Source organism: Vanellus vanellus, assembly GCF_965231255.1.
Source record: "Vanellus vanellus genome assembly, chromosome: 3".
NCBI classification, from domain to species: Eukaryota; Metazoa; Chordata; class Aves; order Charadriiformes; family Charadriidae; genus Vanellus; species Vanellus vanellus.
Window position 1 is genome coordinate 60,328,739 of NC_138907.1, and position 13,918 is coordinate 60,342,656.

The window sequence follows — 13,918 nt, forward strand, 5'->3', positions numbered from 1 at the left end:
TAGTAGAACTTATAACAAACGTGCATGCATTTCATCTACATGGTTTCAAGCATGATCAGCACTGCATTCAGGTTTGCAGAGATCATGTAAATGTGGACAGACTTGCTTGTTTGAAACTATGTCCAGCTAGAGAATGAAAGCATGACACTAATTAGCATTGCACATCAAAAGGGAAAAGGTTGTCTCTCGGTGGCCTACTCCAAAGTGGTCGCAGTGCAGCTGACCTGGGCTGCATTGTGGTGGAGCCAGGCTCATGGCAGGCTGCCGCCGAAGGAGGGGAGTTTGCTTCCTCTCTTTGCTCACCCAACCCTTCCCGAAGCCAGCTCTGCTCAGCAGTCCATGATAAAGCTGGGGGGGGAAGGCGTTGCTTTTTGGCAAGTTTTAAGTTGCACCATTTCACAAAGTGGTCTAAGAAAGACCACTAACACAAACTGAGGAGGGAGGGGGCTGTCCATCTGCAGGAATTGAGGGGAGCAGGAACAAGGGGCCTTTGACTTTCTCGCAGGCTGGTGCATTGGGTCACTTGGTCACTTTAAACCTCTGTCTCAGTGAAATACCACACCAGAATTAGAGACTTTAAAAGTTTGTAAGATGAATACAATAACAGAGAATAAGAGAAGAAAATACCCTGTTTCCTCCCTTATCCTCAGACTACACAAGTCTTCAGCTCCGTATACCACAAGTTGCAGAGCAAGCTAAAACCGTACATGAACAGGAGGCAAATAACTAGTCCTGGCTCTGTGGATGATAAGCAGTTGGTTGTTATTATTACCTAAATATATAATTGTATATGGATTGATTTCTGAACAGCTTACCCAATACGCAGGTTTTAGGCTGTGTATATGTAGACGTAGTCCCTTTTTTTTGTCTACCTGTTTCACAGTATAAATGTTTTTTGACAAGTCTGAAAAGTCTAAACTTCAGCTATTTTGAGCATATGTTTATGACTTGCTGATTATTTGTCCCTGTGCCTTTTCTGAAATCTGATGGGGGAAACCCTGCTTTTAGTTATTTTACAACTTTGTTGACAGTTTGTGCTATAACAGCTATGATATGATTGGGTTTGTGCCAAGTTGGGAAGTTCTGAGTGGAAACTTGTAGCCTTCTGTTTATAAAAGCCTGGATTTCTCTTTTACACACATGCTCTTCTTCTGTGGGAGGAAGGATTTTCTGTGATCCATAAAAAAATCATAAGCTTTGCTTTGAAAGCTGATGTCATTGTTGGATAAAATATTGGGAAAGAAAATAAAAAAAGAAAAAAATGAGGGATCCCAGGAGAAGATTGAGCCCCAGTATGAATGGGGGACGACTCAGCCATGGCTGTAGCACAACACGTGATGACATATTCCTTTTCTCCTTATGTTCCCTCTGTTCAGTCCCCGATACATCCATTCCTAGATGCTAGAAAGAAAAATGATCTTGCAGAACTGAAAGTGAGAATTGCCAATTCCATCCATTTCTTCAGTGATGAACAATTTCCCCTAATACTTCTGCCCTTATTTCTTATTTATCTCTCAAAATCTGTGGTATCTATTCTGTAATATGCTGTATGTTAACAAAATTTCCTAATGCAAAACTGAAGAAAGGCAGTAGGGATTTTCTCTCCACTGTTTTTCAGTGAGAATGATACTGAGCGCTATTTTGGTTATGAAGCCAACCTCTTAGTGAAATATGCTATTATTTAATCGTCATTATGTTTAGTATATAAATGGACTGTTTTTATTGGACAATGCATATGTATAAACACATAAAATTATACGCACAGCCCCATGCATATTTCATCTGGGAGATTCCCATGCCTGCAACGTACTGAGAGCAAACTGATTCTTCACTTCTCAAGAGCTGCTTTCCAAGTTTCCAGAGATACAAGTATCTGAATGGCTGTACTGAGAATATAAGAAAGAGTATGTGATCTCAGTCCCATTTGGAGTGCACAGGTATCCGCATCGTAACAAACACGGATGTCTGCAGTATTTGTTTCTAAACCTCATCTAGAATTGAGCAAATGGATTTGATTTTTTTCTACAGGCAGAAAGGAAAGCACTATGAAAGTGTTGCATTTAAAAAGACAAAGAGTGTCAAGTTGGGGTTTTTCAGTGTGCTCTTCAGCGCATAGAACGACATTTCATAGATGGTTTTCAAATACCGGGTAAAAGTAAATTCTGTTCAACATGAAGTATTTCTCATGAGAAAGTGTGCTGTCTCTTCCCTCTCCCGCTCTGGTCCCCCTGGAAATTTCAGTAGGAAGCAAGCTTAAAATCTTGCAGACGTGGGGAAAAAACACGCTTTGTACTTTGTAAGGAATTAATGGCTCTTGATTTTTCAAAATGTAAAACATGTTTTGCTTGCCAGCAAAATCCTGTAGTGTCTGTTTGGAAAAAGGAACAATTGTGTTTCTAAAATGACATCTCCTAAACTGAATATTCCATTTATCCTTTTTCACCACTCTTGGTATTTCTGGGTGTTTTTTTCTTGTTGTTGTTTTAACAAGTGGTTCTTATTTGGTGTATTTTTTTTAAGAATTAGGAAGAAGAGAGAAGAACGCTGAACTGGAAGTAGAAATCTGGGGTTGCTGGGTTTATTACAGATGCCTATGCAGTGACAACCCCTAGTGTGCATGTGCGTGAGCGTGTGTGTGTGCGCGCGCGCGTTTTTAAATAAAAAGGAAAGCAGAGGTTTGCTCATTTGTTTGCCTATTGTGAAGCTGTCCTGCACCTTTCTGCTCCTTTGTACTGGGGTGAAGGCTGCTGAATGGAGGCCTTGTGCCATTTGTTGATTTTAAACCTCACTGTTAATCCACAGGAACCTGCTGGTGTGCGCAGCAGGAGAGCTGTGTGACAAGTGGAAATCTGGGCGGGGGGGGAGCGCGGGGGGTCACAGGGGATAATAATCATTCAGCCATCAGCCTTTGTCACCCTTAAGCCTAATTGTTACCCTCTGCTGGTAACCACATTGAAGTGCTGGCCTTTTAAGTGTTTCTTGATTTTATTTATTTATTTTTTTACTTGGCACAGTCTTACGATAGGATCGTTTATTGCTGGGTTTATATCGTATCAGGTTTGCTGAGGTTTGTTTTATTAGCCCCGCTGAATTTTCCGCATCTCCTTAAAATAATTCGGGAGAGTCCAAAGTGATGGACGGGGCTGAATGGAAACGGTGCGGTTGTTAACAAATTTCCCTCTGTCAAGAGCTGGGCTAAAAACAGAGACAGAAAGCTCTTCCTGCTCTGCAAACCAGCTGCTGGCTGGGGTCTGCGGGTGAGCGGTAATGCTGATGATGGGGAGACTGGGCTGTCTGAACAGCCCTTGGCCAGCGGCGGCAAGGAGGTGTTCAGGCTGCAGTGGGGTGGGAGGGAGGACAGCTTCCCCTGCCCCTTCGCCCCCCGAGCGCCTGCCTGCTTTCAGGTACGTGTAGAACTGAAGGTGTGAGGGTGGCTGGAGCGAATTGAACTGGTGGTAAACTCGGGAGAGGGGGAGAGGAGAATTAAAGCATTTAAAAACAACGAAGAAAAGCCTTTTAAGGTGGGATATCTTTTCTAGCAGTCAGGAACTGGTTCTTCAACTTTCCCTGCCAGTTATGCATGCTGAAGTCCGTATTGCACTCTCTGTTGTTTTCCTTGAAGAACTTAGCGTAGAAGCTGCTATAGTAGCTAAAATGAAGCCTGAATCTAAGGCTTTGCAATGGGCAAGTATCTATATGTGTGAAGGAAGCCTTGTGCTGTGGGGTGGTTGATGGCAGGGGCGTTGTTTGGTTGCTGCCCCCACCCCTGTGTGACAGGCGTTGTGTTAGGCCATTAGCTGGGACTGCTTGGGCTTGTATAAGGAGGAAAATCCCCAGGTTGCCCATACAGGCTTTGGAGCTACTCTTGATCGAATACGCCTTCCTTCTAACCCATGGGACACAACGTGCCTGCAGCAGATGCAGCGAATGCGCTGTGTGCTACGACCTGAGAGCCGGTGTTTGAAAGTTGTGCCAGTAGTAGTGATGGTAAATCCAGGGTTGTTACAGGAGTCTGATTACACAGCGTGATTACAATCTTACTGAAAGTCAGTCTTCTACCTGGCTCAGTACTTCATCATCAGCCTTGAGAATACACCGAGGAGGAGGATGAATGTTTTGACCACTTCGTGCTTGCTACTCTTTTACTGTAAAAGGGGTTTGTTTATTTAGCAGGTTTGTGTTTGTGTGTTTCCCCATGTTCCAGTGGTATGATTCCTGGTTGGTGTGTCGCTCCACTCCGTGTATTTCTTTACGAGCAGTGCAGGTCATAGCGGTACCTGTGTGGGCTTGATATGGACATCAAGGTGGTTTAACTAGTAAAAACTTCGGATCAAAAAAATCATCAGCACTCAGCTGTTGTATTTTCACCCTTCTGTGATGCGGATTTAATTGTAATTACTGAGTCAGGTTAATAATTCTGTTACAACTGTTGTTGCAGGACATGTCTCAGGAAGGCTATGGAACCAGATCTCAACCCCCTATGGCCCCAGGAAAGCCTAACCATGAAGACTTGAATCTAATCCAGCAGGAAAGACCATCGAGCTTACCAGTAAGAAACTAATCTTTGTTTCAGTATTTTATAAGGAAAGTACTTTATGTGGGATTTCATTTCATCTAGGATGAGCGGATGAGAAATGTTGAAAGAAGAAGTAGTATTGAATGAGGTTGATCACAAACTGTTTTTAAAAATATGGTGAGAACAGACAGCTTGTATTTGAGTGGACTTAGCTTAGGCTTGTTTTGGTTCAAAATAGCACTATATGCACATGCATGTTTTGTGCTTGTGCACATGTGTATTTGCATAGAGGAAACTGATATTTTTAGGGTTTTTTTAGCTTTAGGAATTCTGTACTTGCACAAAACAATCTGATGAGGAAGAGGCTTTTTTTTCTGCCCTTTTTGAAGGATTTTAGTTGATTCTGGTTTAGAATACTGCCGCCGGGAGTTATTTGCTCCAGACCCAGAGCATCAGTAATGAGTTTGACGTGTTAATTCTGCTACTGTCTATTACTACAGAAACGTAGAAGTGGGAACGGTAGTGATGCTTGGGCTAGGTTGATCTTTTGGTTAGAAGATCTTTTTTGGACTAACATTTCTTATTTTTTTCTGAGCTTTGTGCATTCTGCTGTGGGGAAAACAGCACAAATTAATATACTTTATAAAGACACTGCAACTACTTGCATTTTTGAAGGTCTTATTTCACCATAATGGACAAAGTACTCCTTGGCCCTGTCTCTGTGTGCCCTTGTTGGTTTGGGGATTTTCTTGTTTGTTGGTAGTAAAACAGCATGAATTTAAACCAACTAGAATATGTTCAGCTTAAATTATGAAAACTGTTTATAAACTATGTGACCTCTGGCTTGGTATTATGTATCATAACATATAGGGTATTTCCTGCAGTTCACTGGGTATGTATTCATTTCCAGTTGGCAGAGGGATCTCTCTGAAGAATTTACCTTATCAAGACACCAAATGTATTTGTGAAATCTGGTAGTATGCTGTATATTTTACCTCTGGCACATGGCACTATTGTCAACCCCTAAAAATAGGGCAATAAACATCTTCATAGCATTTTAAAGTTATATCTTTGGCACTTAGGAGAGTATACGTGCCACAAATTCTTTACATGATGCCTGAGATGTGCACGTCTCGGGAGAAGCTATGGAAAACGGTGTGAGAAGAGAGAGCCATTTGCTTTGAACTAGTATTAATTTGACAGTTTTTCAGGAGATGTTTTTTTAAAAAGACTAATATCTCTGAACAGGTCTCAAGAATGAATGCTGGCAAATACCTTAAAAATAGTATCTACTGTGGACACTGAATTGTTTTGGCAACAACTACCTACTTTAAAAAGCAGCGATATTAAAAGGGAATTTTTAGCTCCCAGTTTTTCATGAATGGTGTTTATTAGGGTAGAGAGAAGTAAAGTTATTTATCATCTAATGTTCTTCTAATTTGCCTGTGGTTTTTCTTAAACAATTGTCCTACTTTTAATCCATGCTTTGTCTTACCTCCATCATCATGATATCTAAGCAGACTGTTGGGTATTATCTGTGTCCCTGAGTGTTTGGTATATTTAGTAGCTCATTATTATTCTAGGTATGAGTAAGCTGGTAATATTAATAGTGAATGTTAACCATTTTGGCCACGTAACGAAGTTGGTCCCAAATACTGTTATTGAGACACTTCATTATTGAAGAGCTGTGATACATAACCAGAGAGCCCTTCATGTCATAGAATCATGGAATGGTTTGAGTTGACTCAAAAAACCCGTTGTTTGGATAGGAGGGGAACAGGAGGTACTATCATTTTGTATTTTATTTTGGTTTTGGTTTGGGTTTTTTGTTGTTTTTGTTTGTTTTGTTTTTCAAATTTAAAAACAACTGCAACCCTTCATATTTGGCGACAATGCTTTTTTTAGTAGTGTGAGCAAGCTCCCCATTATCTTACTTTAAAGGAAAATGTCTTAGAAATTAGGAAAAATCCATACATTCAAAGTACAGTGAACACGATAAATGCTATAATATAAGTATTTGGGGTATGGATGGCTTGACCATATAAACATGGGGTATTTTTTTCCCCTGGGGCAAGAGAGTTCTCTATTCAGTTTTGGATTGCTTAAGAAGACCTGTGTTCACTATGCCTTGTTCAGTATTCCTAGTGATAGTGTCATTTTGGGATGCTAAATGTGGCTCCTTAAGCTTGTGTTCAAGATAATGCTGTTCTTGAGGGTAGCCAGTAAGTTGTCTTTGTACAGTGAAGCTTGAAATGATAGCAGTGGTGTTATGCTTTTAATAAAATTTGGTTATGTTTTGTTTCACGGTATTCTGGTATTTATACAATTTGCCCGTTATCTTTTTATTTCTTAAGGGCATTGTGTAAAATCACAGCAGCTACATAGCAAGCTTATACAAGTGTCTGAAAAACAACAAAAGAGATGTAATACTAAATGGTGGATGGTGTTCTCTGATGTGGCTTTGAAAAAAGAGTTTCCCTTTGATGGATTTGAAGAGGAGCTGGCCACTTTCTGCGGCACTGAATACTGGCTTGTGTCATCCTTTGGGGGAGTTTTTTCAGCAGGTTTGTGTCACAGTAAGCGCAGCTAAACAGCTCAATAGTTGTTCCGTTTCCTTCACACATTGTATATAAAAGTCCTGGCCTGAACGTTCCCATAAAGTTCAAAGCGGACAGATTTGTAATGCGGGTTGGTAACAAATGGCTACAAACAAAATATGGCTTTATTAGCTACTTCTAATGGCCTGTCAGATTCTATACAATGCTTGCTTTCCTTCTCTTAACTGCTCTGATATCTGGAGGGTTTGACCTGTGGGTCTCTGACCATGTGGAGTCACTGAGAGCCCAAATGAAAAGTTGCACAGAATAGTGCTCCGAGCACTTTTGTTGGGGTCACAATTAGAAGAAAATCTCAAGCTTTTGAGAAAACATGGGAGTTGGGTACTCTGTGAAGGAGAGGAAGTCATAAACAGAAACTGTTCCCTGTTAGAGTGGAGGAATAAAGGGGGAGAAGCCTGAATGAAATTGTCTGGGGAACAGCTACTACAGAATATATTTATTGAGACTTAAGGGATAATAGCAAAATACACATTTCTGCTATTGTGCGAAAGCTGGAGCAGACTTACAGGAAAAAGCTTCCAAATGATAGATCTGCAAATTTGTTGTTGCAGTAAAGAAGCTTGTGTCAGCAGTAGGCTGTGTGTGCCTGTGAAGTCTAATCCTTTATTTTGTCTTTAATGAGTAATTTTGTAAATGTTCACGTTGGATTGTGTTGATAGAATGAAGAGCAGAAAACATAATTTATTTTTTTTTATTGGCATGAGTATGAAAGTCATTTCAGATAGGCATTGGCGGTTTTGCTATTACTTTGTTTTGTTTTTATAAGGTCCTTTTTTGCCCAGTGTCAGGTGTGCTTGTTTGAGAGGTGAGGTCAAATGGCTACCCAACTGACGGAAGACAGTTCACTTCTTTTTGTAAGGAGAGTTTTCTGCCAGTTTACATCCCAGAGCTGTTTAACGCAGTTAATGAGTGCAAGCCCGGAGGAGTGAGCATGCACGGCTGGAGGCTGCAGGGAAGGTGGGCTCGCGGCAGCCCTCAGCTGCATCCCTGTGAACTGTAGAGAAATCTTGGCCTGAGTCTTACAACTTGGCTCGAGTTCATCTTGTGCTTACTGGAGGTCATGCAGTGTCAAAGGGGGAAGGTTGTTGAGTTGAGGGAATTGGTGCTTTACTAGGTCACTCAGAACTCCGTGGATTAATTCTACGACATCACTTATTCACTGCGTCTTTTCATGGCGGCAGAGCAATTTCTAGGCAAAAAAATAATAGCCAGCAACGGAGGTAGAGTGCCACTTGTATCTTGTGCAGTGCCGTGACCTCAGAAGTTTGTGGTTCTACAACATCTATAGTTGTATGACTTCAGTGTCAGGTAGGTTTGAAATAATACATACCGTTGCTTGGAGAGATGAACTTTTTTAAGATGCCAGTTGCCTTGTTTCATTATGCTTGGTACTGTGGAAAACAGTACATCAGCAATCCCTTCCTGCTTTTATTAACTGGTTCGCAGTTCTGTTTTAAGTCATTTTAATGAGCCTCTAAAGGAAGTTTCGAGTGCAGGATAGTCATTCCTCTGGTTAACACACCTTTTTCCTTGCAGGAGGAGGGTACTAAACTAGATTTCAGAGGACCTCTGTGGAGAACTAGCAGTGAACTAAATGCAAGACTAGGTGTACTCAGCTCATGGAACAATACTGTTTCAGATGCATCTTGATTGGCACAGGCTGTGATGAAAATAAATGGGATGGTTTGGGAATCCACATTCCCTGTCTCACTTCTAGAATATGAAGTAGCTTGGAAAGTCATCTCGAGCAACAGAGCTCCCTCAACAAATGCCTTTAATGGCTGAAGTCTTAATAGACCAGGAAATCGGTTTCTAGCATAATTTGAGAAACTGTGGTTGAGAGTTAGTAGGAGATCCCCCTTCTTTTCTCAAAGGTTAAACTACTGGGACGAGGGACTCTGGTGACATTTATATAGAGCTTAGTCCAGTAAGCCCTAATCATGATCAGGGTTGTGGGCACTATCATAATGTAAATACTAATTACCATTGTAGCCCCTCTGGTAAGGAAAAATCAGTACTAAAAGAGATGTAGTGCAGCAACCCTCTTTTTTTTGTAATCGTTGTTGGATACTTTGCAGGTAAGCAAATTAGAAAGCTTGATCTAAATTTAAGTGTTATTTTAAAAATCCAGTATATTAATTCTGATTTGAGAAAGAAGGAGGGGAAAAAAATAATCTGTAAATGGATTCTTGGGAGGCAAATGCAGTTGCTAGTTGATAGATGCATATATAGTACATAATAGCAATTTTGTCCTGTAGTTCTTGGCTTTATTCGTGCCTCCATCTGAAAATAACTGTTTGGGAGTATGTTAAACCATGAATAAGAAGGAAACGTGAGTATGTAATACTTGTGAATTAAATTTTCTGTTGTTTTTACATCAAGTAGGATAAGACTGGTGTGCTTCTTTCCCACTTTCCTTTCTTTTTTCTGCAATGTTGTAAAATAACTGAATGATCTTGTTTGCCTTTGTTTGGGTCAAGAAATTTTAGCTGAAAATTGTTACTCTGTGAAAGAAGATTATTGACTCAACAAGCCTTCAATTTTCAGTGAATAACACTCCCACCCTCTAGCTTCAGGAACATGTGGTGCATGCATTCTATTTTAAAGTACAGACTGTAATTTAAAACTGAGGCAGTTTGATGCCCCACTGAACTTTGTTTAAGCCTGGAATAAAAGGAAAAAAGCTTCAAGTTGCAAAGAAGTGACTAAGCTTTCTCAAAGGCTTTTCTTAGCCATTATGCACAGAGTTGGAAAAAGTTGCTATTTTTTCCAAGTAATTTTAATTCTAGATCAAGTGCAGTTGCTAGTTTGTTTTTTTCTTATTCTTACCATTCCATGTAATAAACCTGTAGCTAGAACAAGTTTCATACAACACGCATATATAGCGATATCAAGAATATGTATTTGTGTGTTTCTGAGGTGGAAAACATGCTCTGCTGTTGGTGCTGGTGCACTTACAGATTCTGTACGTGGCCCCTGTTTGTGTCCCCATGTCATTCAGAATAGTGGGTCAAATCCAGTGCGAGCCACTGCAGCGCCACTACATCGGTGATGTTATCGGAGGGGAATGAACTTGCGCTTTGTGTCTTGGCCCGCTCAATGTTCATGCATGTTTTACATTTGACTTCAGTGGAGCCAGGATTTCATGTAGGTGATCATGTAGCTTCATTGTCTGAAAGTCAACTTGTATATTCCGTTTTAAGTCCTGGTTTGGGGGAAAAGTGCAATTAAAGTAGTGCAGAGCAGCCCTGGGTGTATGTTGTCCATGTAAGGTTAAACTGAAACGTTGAAACCAAAATTGTTGCTTCTTGAATTAAGTATTCTTGCTATTAAAATTTGTAATGTGAAGAGAAGGTTCTGTTGTTATTCATCTCTGTTCTGGGCTTTACATGATTACTTGGTTTTGCTTGATAAATTGGTCATATTTATTTAAAAAACAGTGTTAAGTTGTTAATTGAAGTATAAAAACTAATTTCACTAAGTACTGTAAAAAAAGACACTTGGCTATTCCATCACCTTTTCTGTTTTTAAAATACTTTACCTTTACAATGTTTACAATATCCCCATAAAAACAAAATTACTAATTTAGGATCTAAGAAAATTTCAAATGCAAAAAGAAGTATTTAGTCTGACCTCTACATGAAACTTATGTGGGAAAACTGCTAGGGGATTATAGATCCCAGTAGTGGTTAGGGTTGCAAAAACTTGTATTTAAATAAGCCAATGTTGTCCTAAGTGGAATATTAAAGTATTAGTACATTTTTTCCTGCAATGTTTTTTGAAGCCATGAGGAGTTGCGTCAACATACTTTATACCTCCAAATACCAGGACAGTATTGGTGTTGGTTCAAGAATTCAAGAAACTCGATTTAATTTGGGTAGTTGAAACTTCCTCCCCCAGTGGCTGCTGCCCCCATAGCCGGGGTTACTGAACTGTCCTTCTGGTAGCCCCTGAACTGCCAAAGCTTACAGCTTTAAATGAGAGGCAAACCGAAAGCCCCCAAGGTTACTTTAATATGCAAGGCCGTAAACTGCAGTAGCGCGGGTGCCTCTGCAAGCGTGGCTCAGATGTAGCTGCTGCAAGGGGCAGGAACTGCACTAGCTGTCCTTTTAATCTGCCTAAATTTCCAAGTCAGTGCCTTTAGGTTCTGCATTTGGGAATTTCTACTTTGAAATGGTAGGCTTTTTTTGGATTTGGGGATTACTTTTATTTTTTGAACATTTTACACAATGTGTGTACATGTATATATTGTGCATGTCTTATCTACTTGGTTATTTGTAAATTTTGAGTTGATAGCATACTATAAATTCCAAAGCTTAATATATTCACCAGTGCATGTCTTTGTTCATGCCTGTGTGAACATTGGGATTATGACGCAGAAAAGAAGACAAAAGAGCATTACTCACTTGAATACCATTTCAGGAAGTACCTGAGACCCTGTAAATGTTTTCTCTTTCTTTTATTTTTACCACAAGTATTGCTGTAAGATAGGAATTATTTTTTGTACAGAATGCCTCCTTTACTTGTGCTCGCCAACCGTTGTGAAGTGTGACCTCAGCTTCATAACCTTGACTAAACACAGTAACTCATTCTGACTAGCAACATCTGAAGCCTAGCGGTAGATACCTTTTCTTTTTCTTATACCATCCGTTCATGTTTGCTGAGAATGTGTTGGCTTCTGGTGCTATTGTTGCAGCTTTCATGTTAAAACAAAACAAAAAAAAAAAAAAAGAAAGAAAAAGTTACCAGTCTTTGATGCGAAGCTCATTTCTGAGTGTTCCTGGTCAGCTTGCAGTTTCCGTGTAAGCAGATGTTTGTGCAGTCACGGTCAATAGTGTTAAGATTAGGCCAGGTTTCACAGTGCTTTGTCTGATTGTTTATGGTGTATCCATAATTGCTGGGGATTTTAGGTGCCGTCATAGTGCAAAAGGGAAGTGCTTGTAATGTATTATTTGTTTTGTAGTACTACATTGGAATCCTGATAAAGTCAGTCCTGTAGTGTGTGGGATTGTTCACGTTTGCTTTATTTTCTTGAAGTTTGAAACAGGCTTTTAAATTTCTCTCAAATGTGTCTTCTTGAAACCTAATGTCCTGTAACGCTTAAGCCTCTGAAACCGTCCTTCCTTTGCTGAAGCCATGCATCTTAGATTTACTACGAAGTCTTCCCTTGAAGACAGTGGTTCATGGTGGCTTTTTATAGAATTTGTGCTATATTGTGCTGTATGTGAGAAGTGCTTCTGAAGTGTGTTACGTGTAAATAGGCTCCATTATCAATTTACCTTTTTAAAAAAGTATATGTACACACACACTGTAAATGAGGGGGTTTTCTGCATTTTTCTTTGGAAGACACTATACTTCAGCTCACTGCATCTGTTTTCCTTAACGTTATGCAGATTATTCTGCGCCATTCCCACATAATTCCAAACACAGTTCTGCTCCCACAGGACTTTTTATAAAGAGGGTCCTGTTTGAATCAGCAATATAATTTCGGGGGATGAGGCATCATAGTGTGTTGAAATAAAGATAGAAAAGCTGATAACTTCAGGGAAAGGCTCCTTTCCGCTCCCAGTGTTTAGGCTTTTGATCTCTTTCCTTCCACGCAAACAATTGCAGATGACCCTTTTAATCATCCCAACCTGTGAAATGAGACTTATTGTGTCAAATTAGAATTAGGACCTGAATTTTGAGGCACATTTGAATAATTGCATTAGTATAGGAAAATATGCCGTTCTGGATCATTTATTTCACATCATAGTTAAGTGGCATGAATTTATAACTGAATGTGTGGTGTTGGGTTTGGTTGGTTTTTTTTCCCTTCAAGGCGGAAATTCACTTAATAGTTTATCTTCCACCATACTATTGAAGTTATCGTTTTGGGAAGTAATATAAAGATAAGCATACATGAGAGTTTTTATTTATATGTTTGCATGTAGTAATACATTATGCATCAGTAAGCTCTAGTAAGGTTGGATGAATACACAAAGCTTGTCTCATGCCACAGCATAAGGTTTACACTCACATGTACATATATAGTATCATAGATGCTGAATTTTGCCAATGCATTTTGCACAAAAGGTAATGAAAGATATCTAAAACATTATTATTTTTGTTTCTTAAATTGTAAGCTACAAAATGGCCAATGCTTGTTTTTGAAAAGTATGGAAGTAAAGGAACTGGAAGTGCGCTGAGATTTTTAGACTCACTTGTTAAAATCAAAATAATTTAGCAAGATTATATAGGTAGATAATATGGTGTATGGATTAAGTATAGACATTGGCCCTAGTGAACTAGTTCATTGTGAAACAGGATAAAACTTAATGCAAACTGTTATCTTTTGGGTTTAGACTTTTATGGTGAACTAAAAGCCTTACCGGGTTTTTGTATGATACTGCAGTGGAGGTGGAAGAAAAACTCTAGATTCTCTCTTTTCCTTATTTAATTTACAGACCATGTCAAGATTTTAATAATAGGGCTTAATGAAAGGTTCATAAAACCCTAAATTTTTCCATCCTGTTTATTGTATCATTAGACGCCTATAGGAAGATAGGAAAAAAGTGAAGTTCAGTGCAATTTTCAGCACAGTTCTTCAGAATTTATTGAAACAAGGCTATAAAATTTTAGAATCTATGTTTGTTTGTTTTTTTTAATAAGTAACATCTCATAGTTGTGGCTTCATTTGGATTCTCTCATAGTCCATTTTCTCTCCATCTTCATTCCTTTCCTTTGTTTTCCTTGTGCCTTTAAAGAAGACTTAGGAGGACTGTATATACAAACCACTGGTGTT

The 13,918-nt window shown here is 39.4% G+C and overlaps 1 protein-coding gene across 1 annotated transcript in view; it reads left to right on the forward strand.

The window, feature by feature from the left end:
- ARID1B (AT-rich interaction domain 1B) overlaps positions 1 to 13,918 on the forward strand; it is a gene marked incomplete at its 5' end in the record, with an annotated part of 340,856 nt that overhangs the window by 101,198 nt on the left and 225,740 nt on the right. Inside the window, one exon of the mRNA XM_082481489.1 lies at positions 4,439 to 4,549. Within this exon, the coding sequence (XP_082337615.1) occupies positions 4,439 to 4,549 (111 nt within the window). The remainder of the gene's footprint in view (positions 1 to 4,438; positions 4,550 to 13,918) is intronic.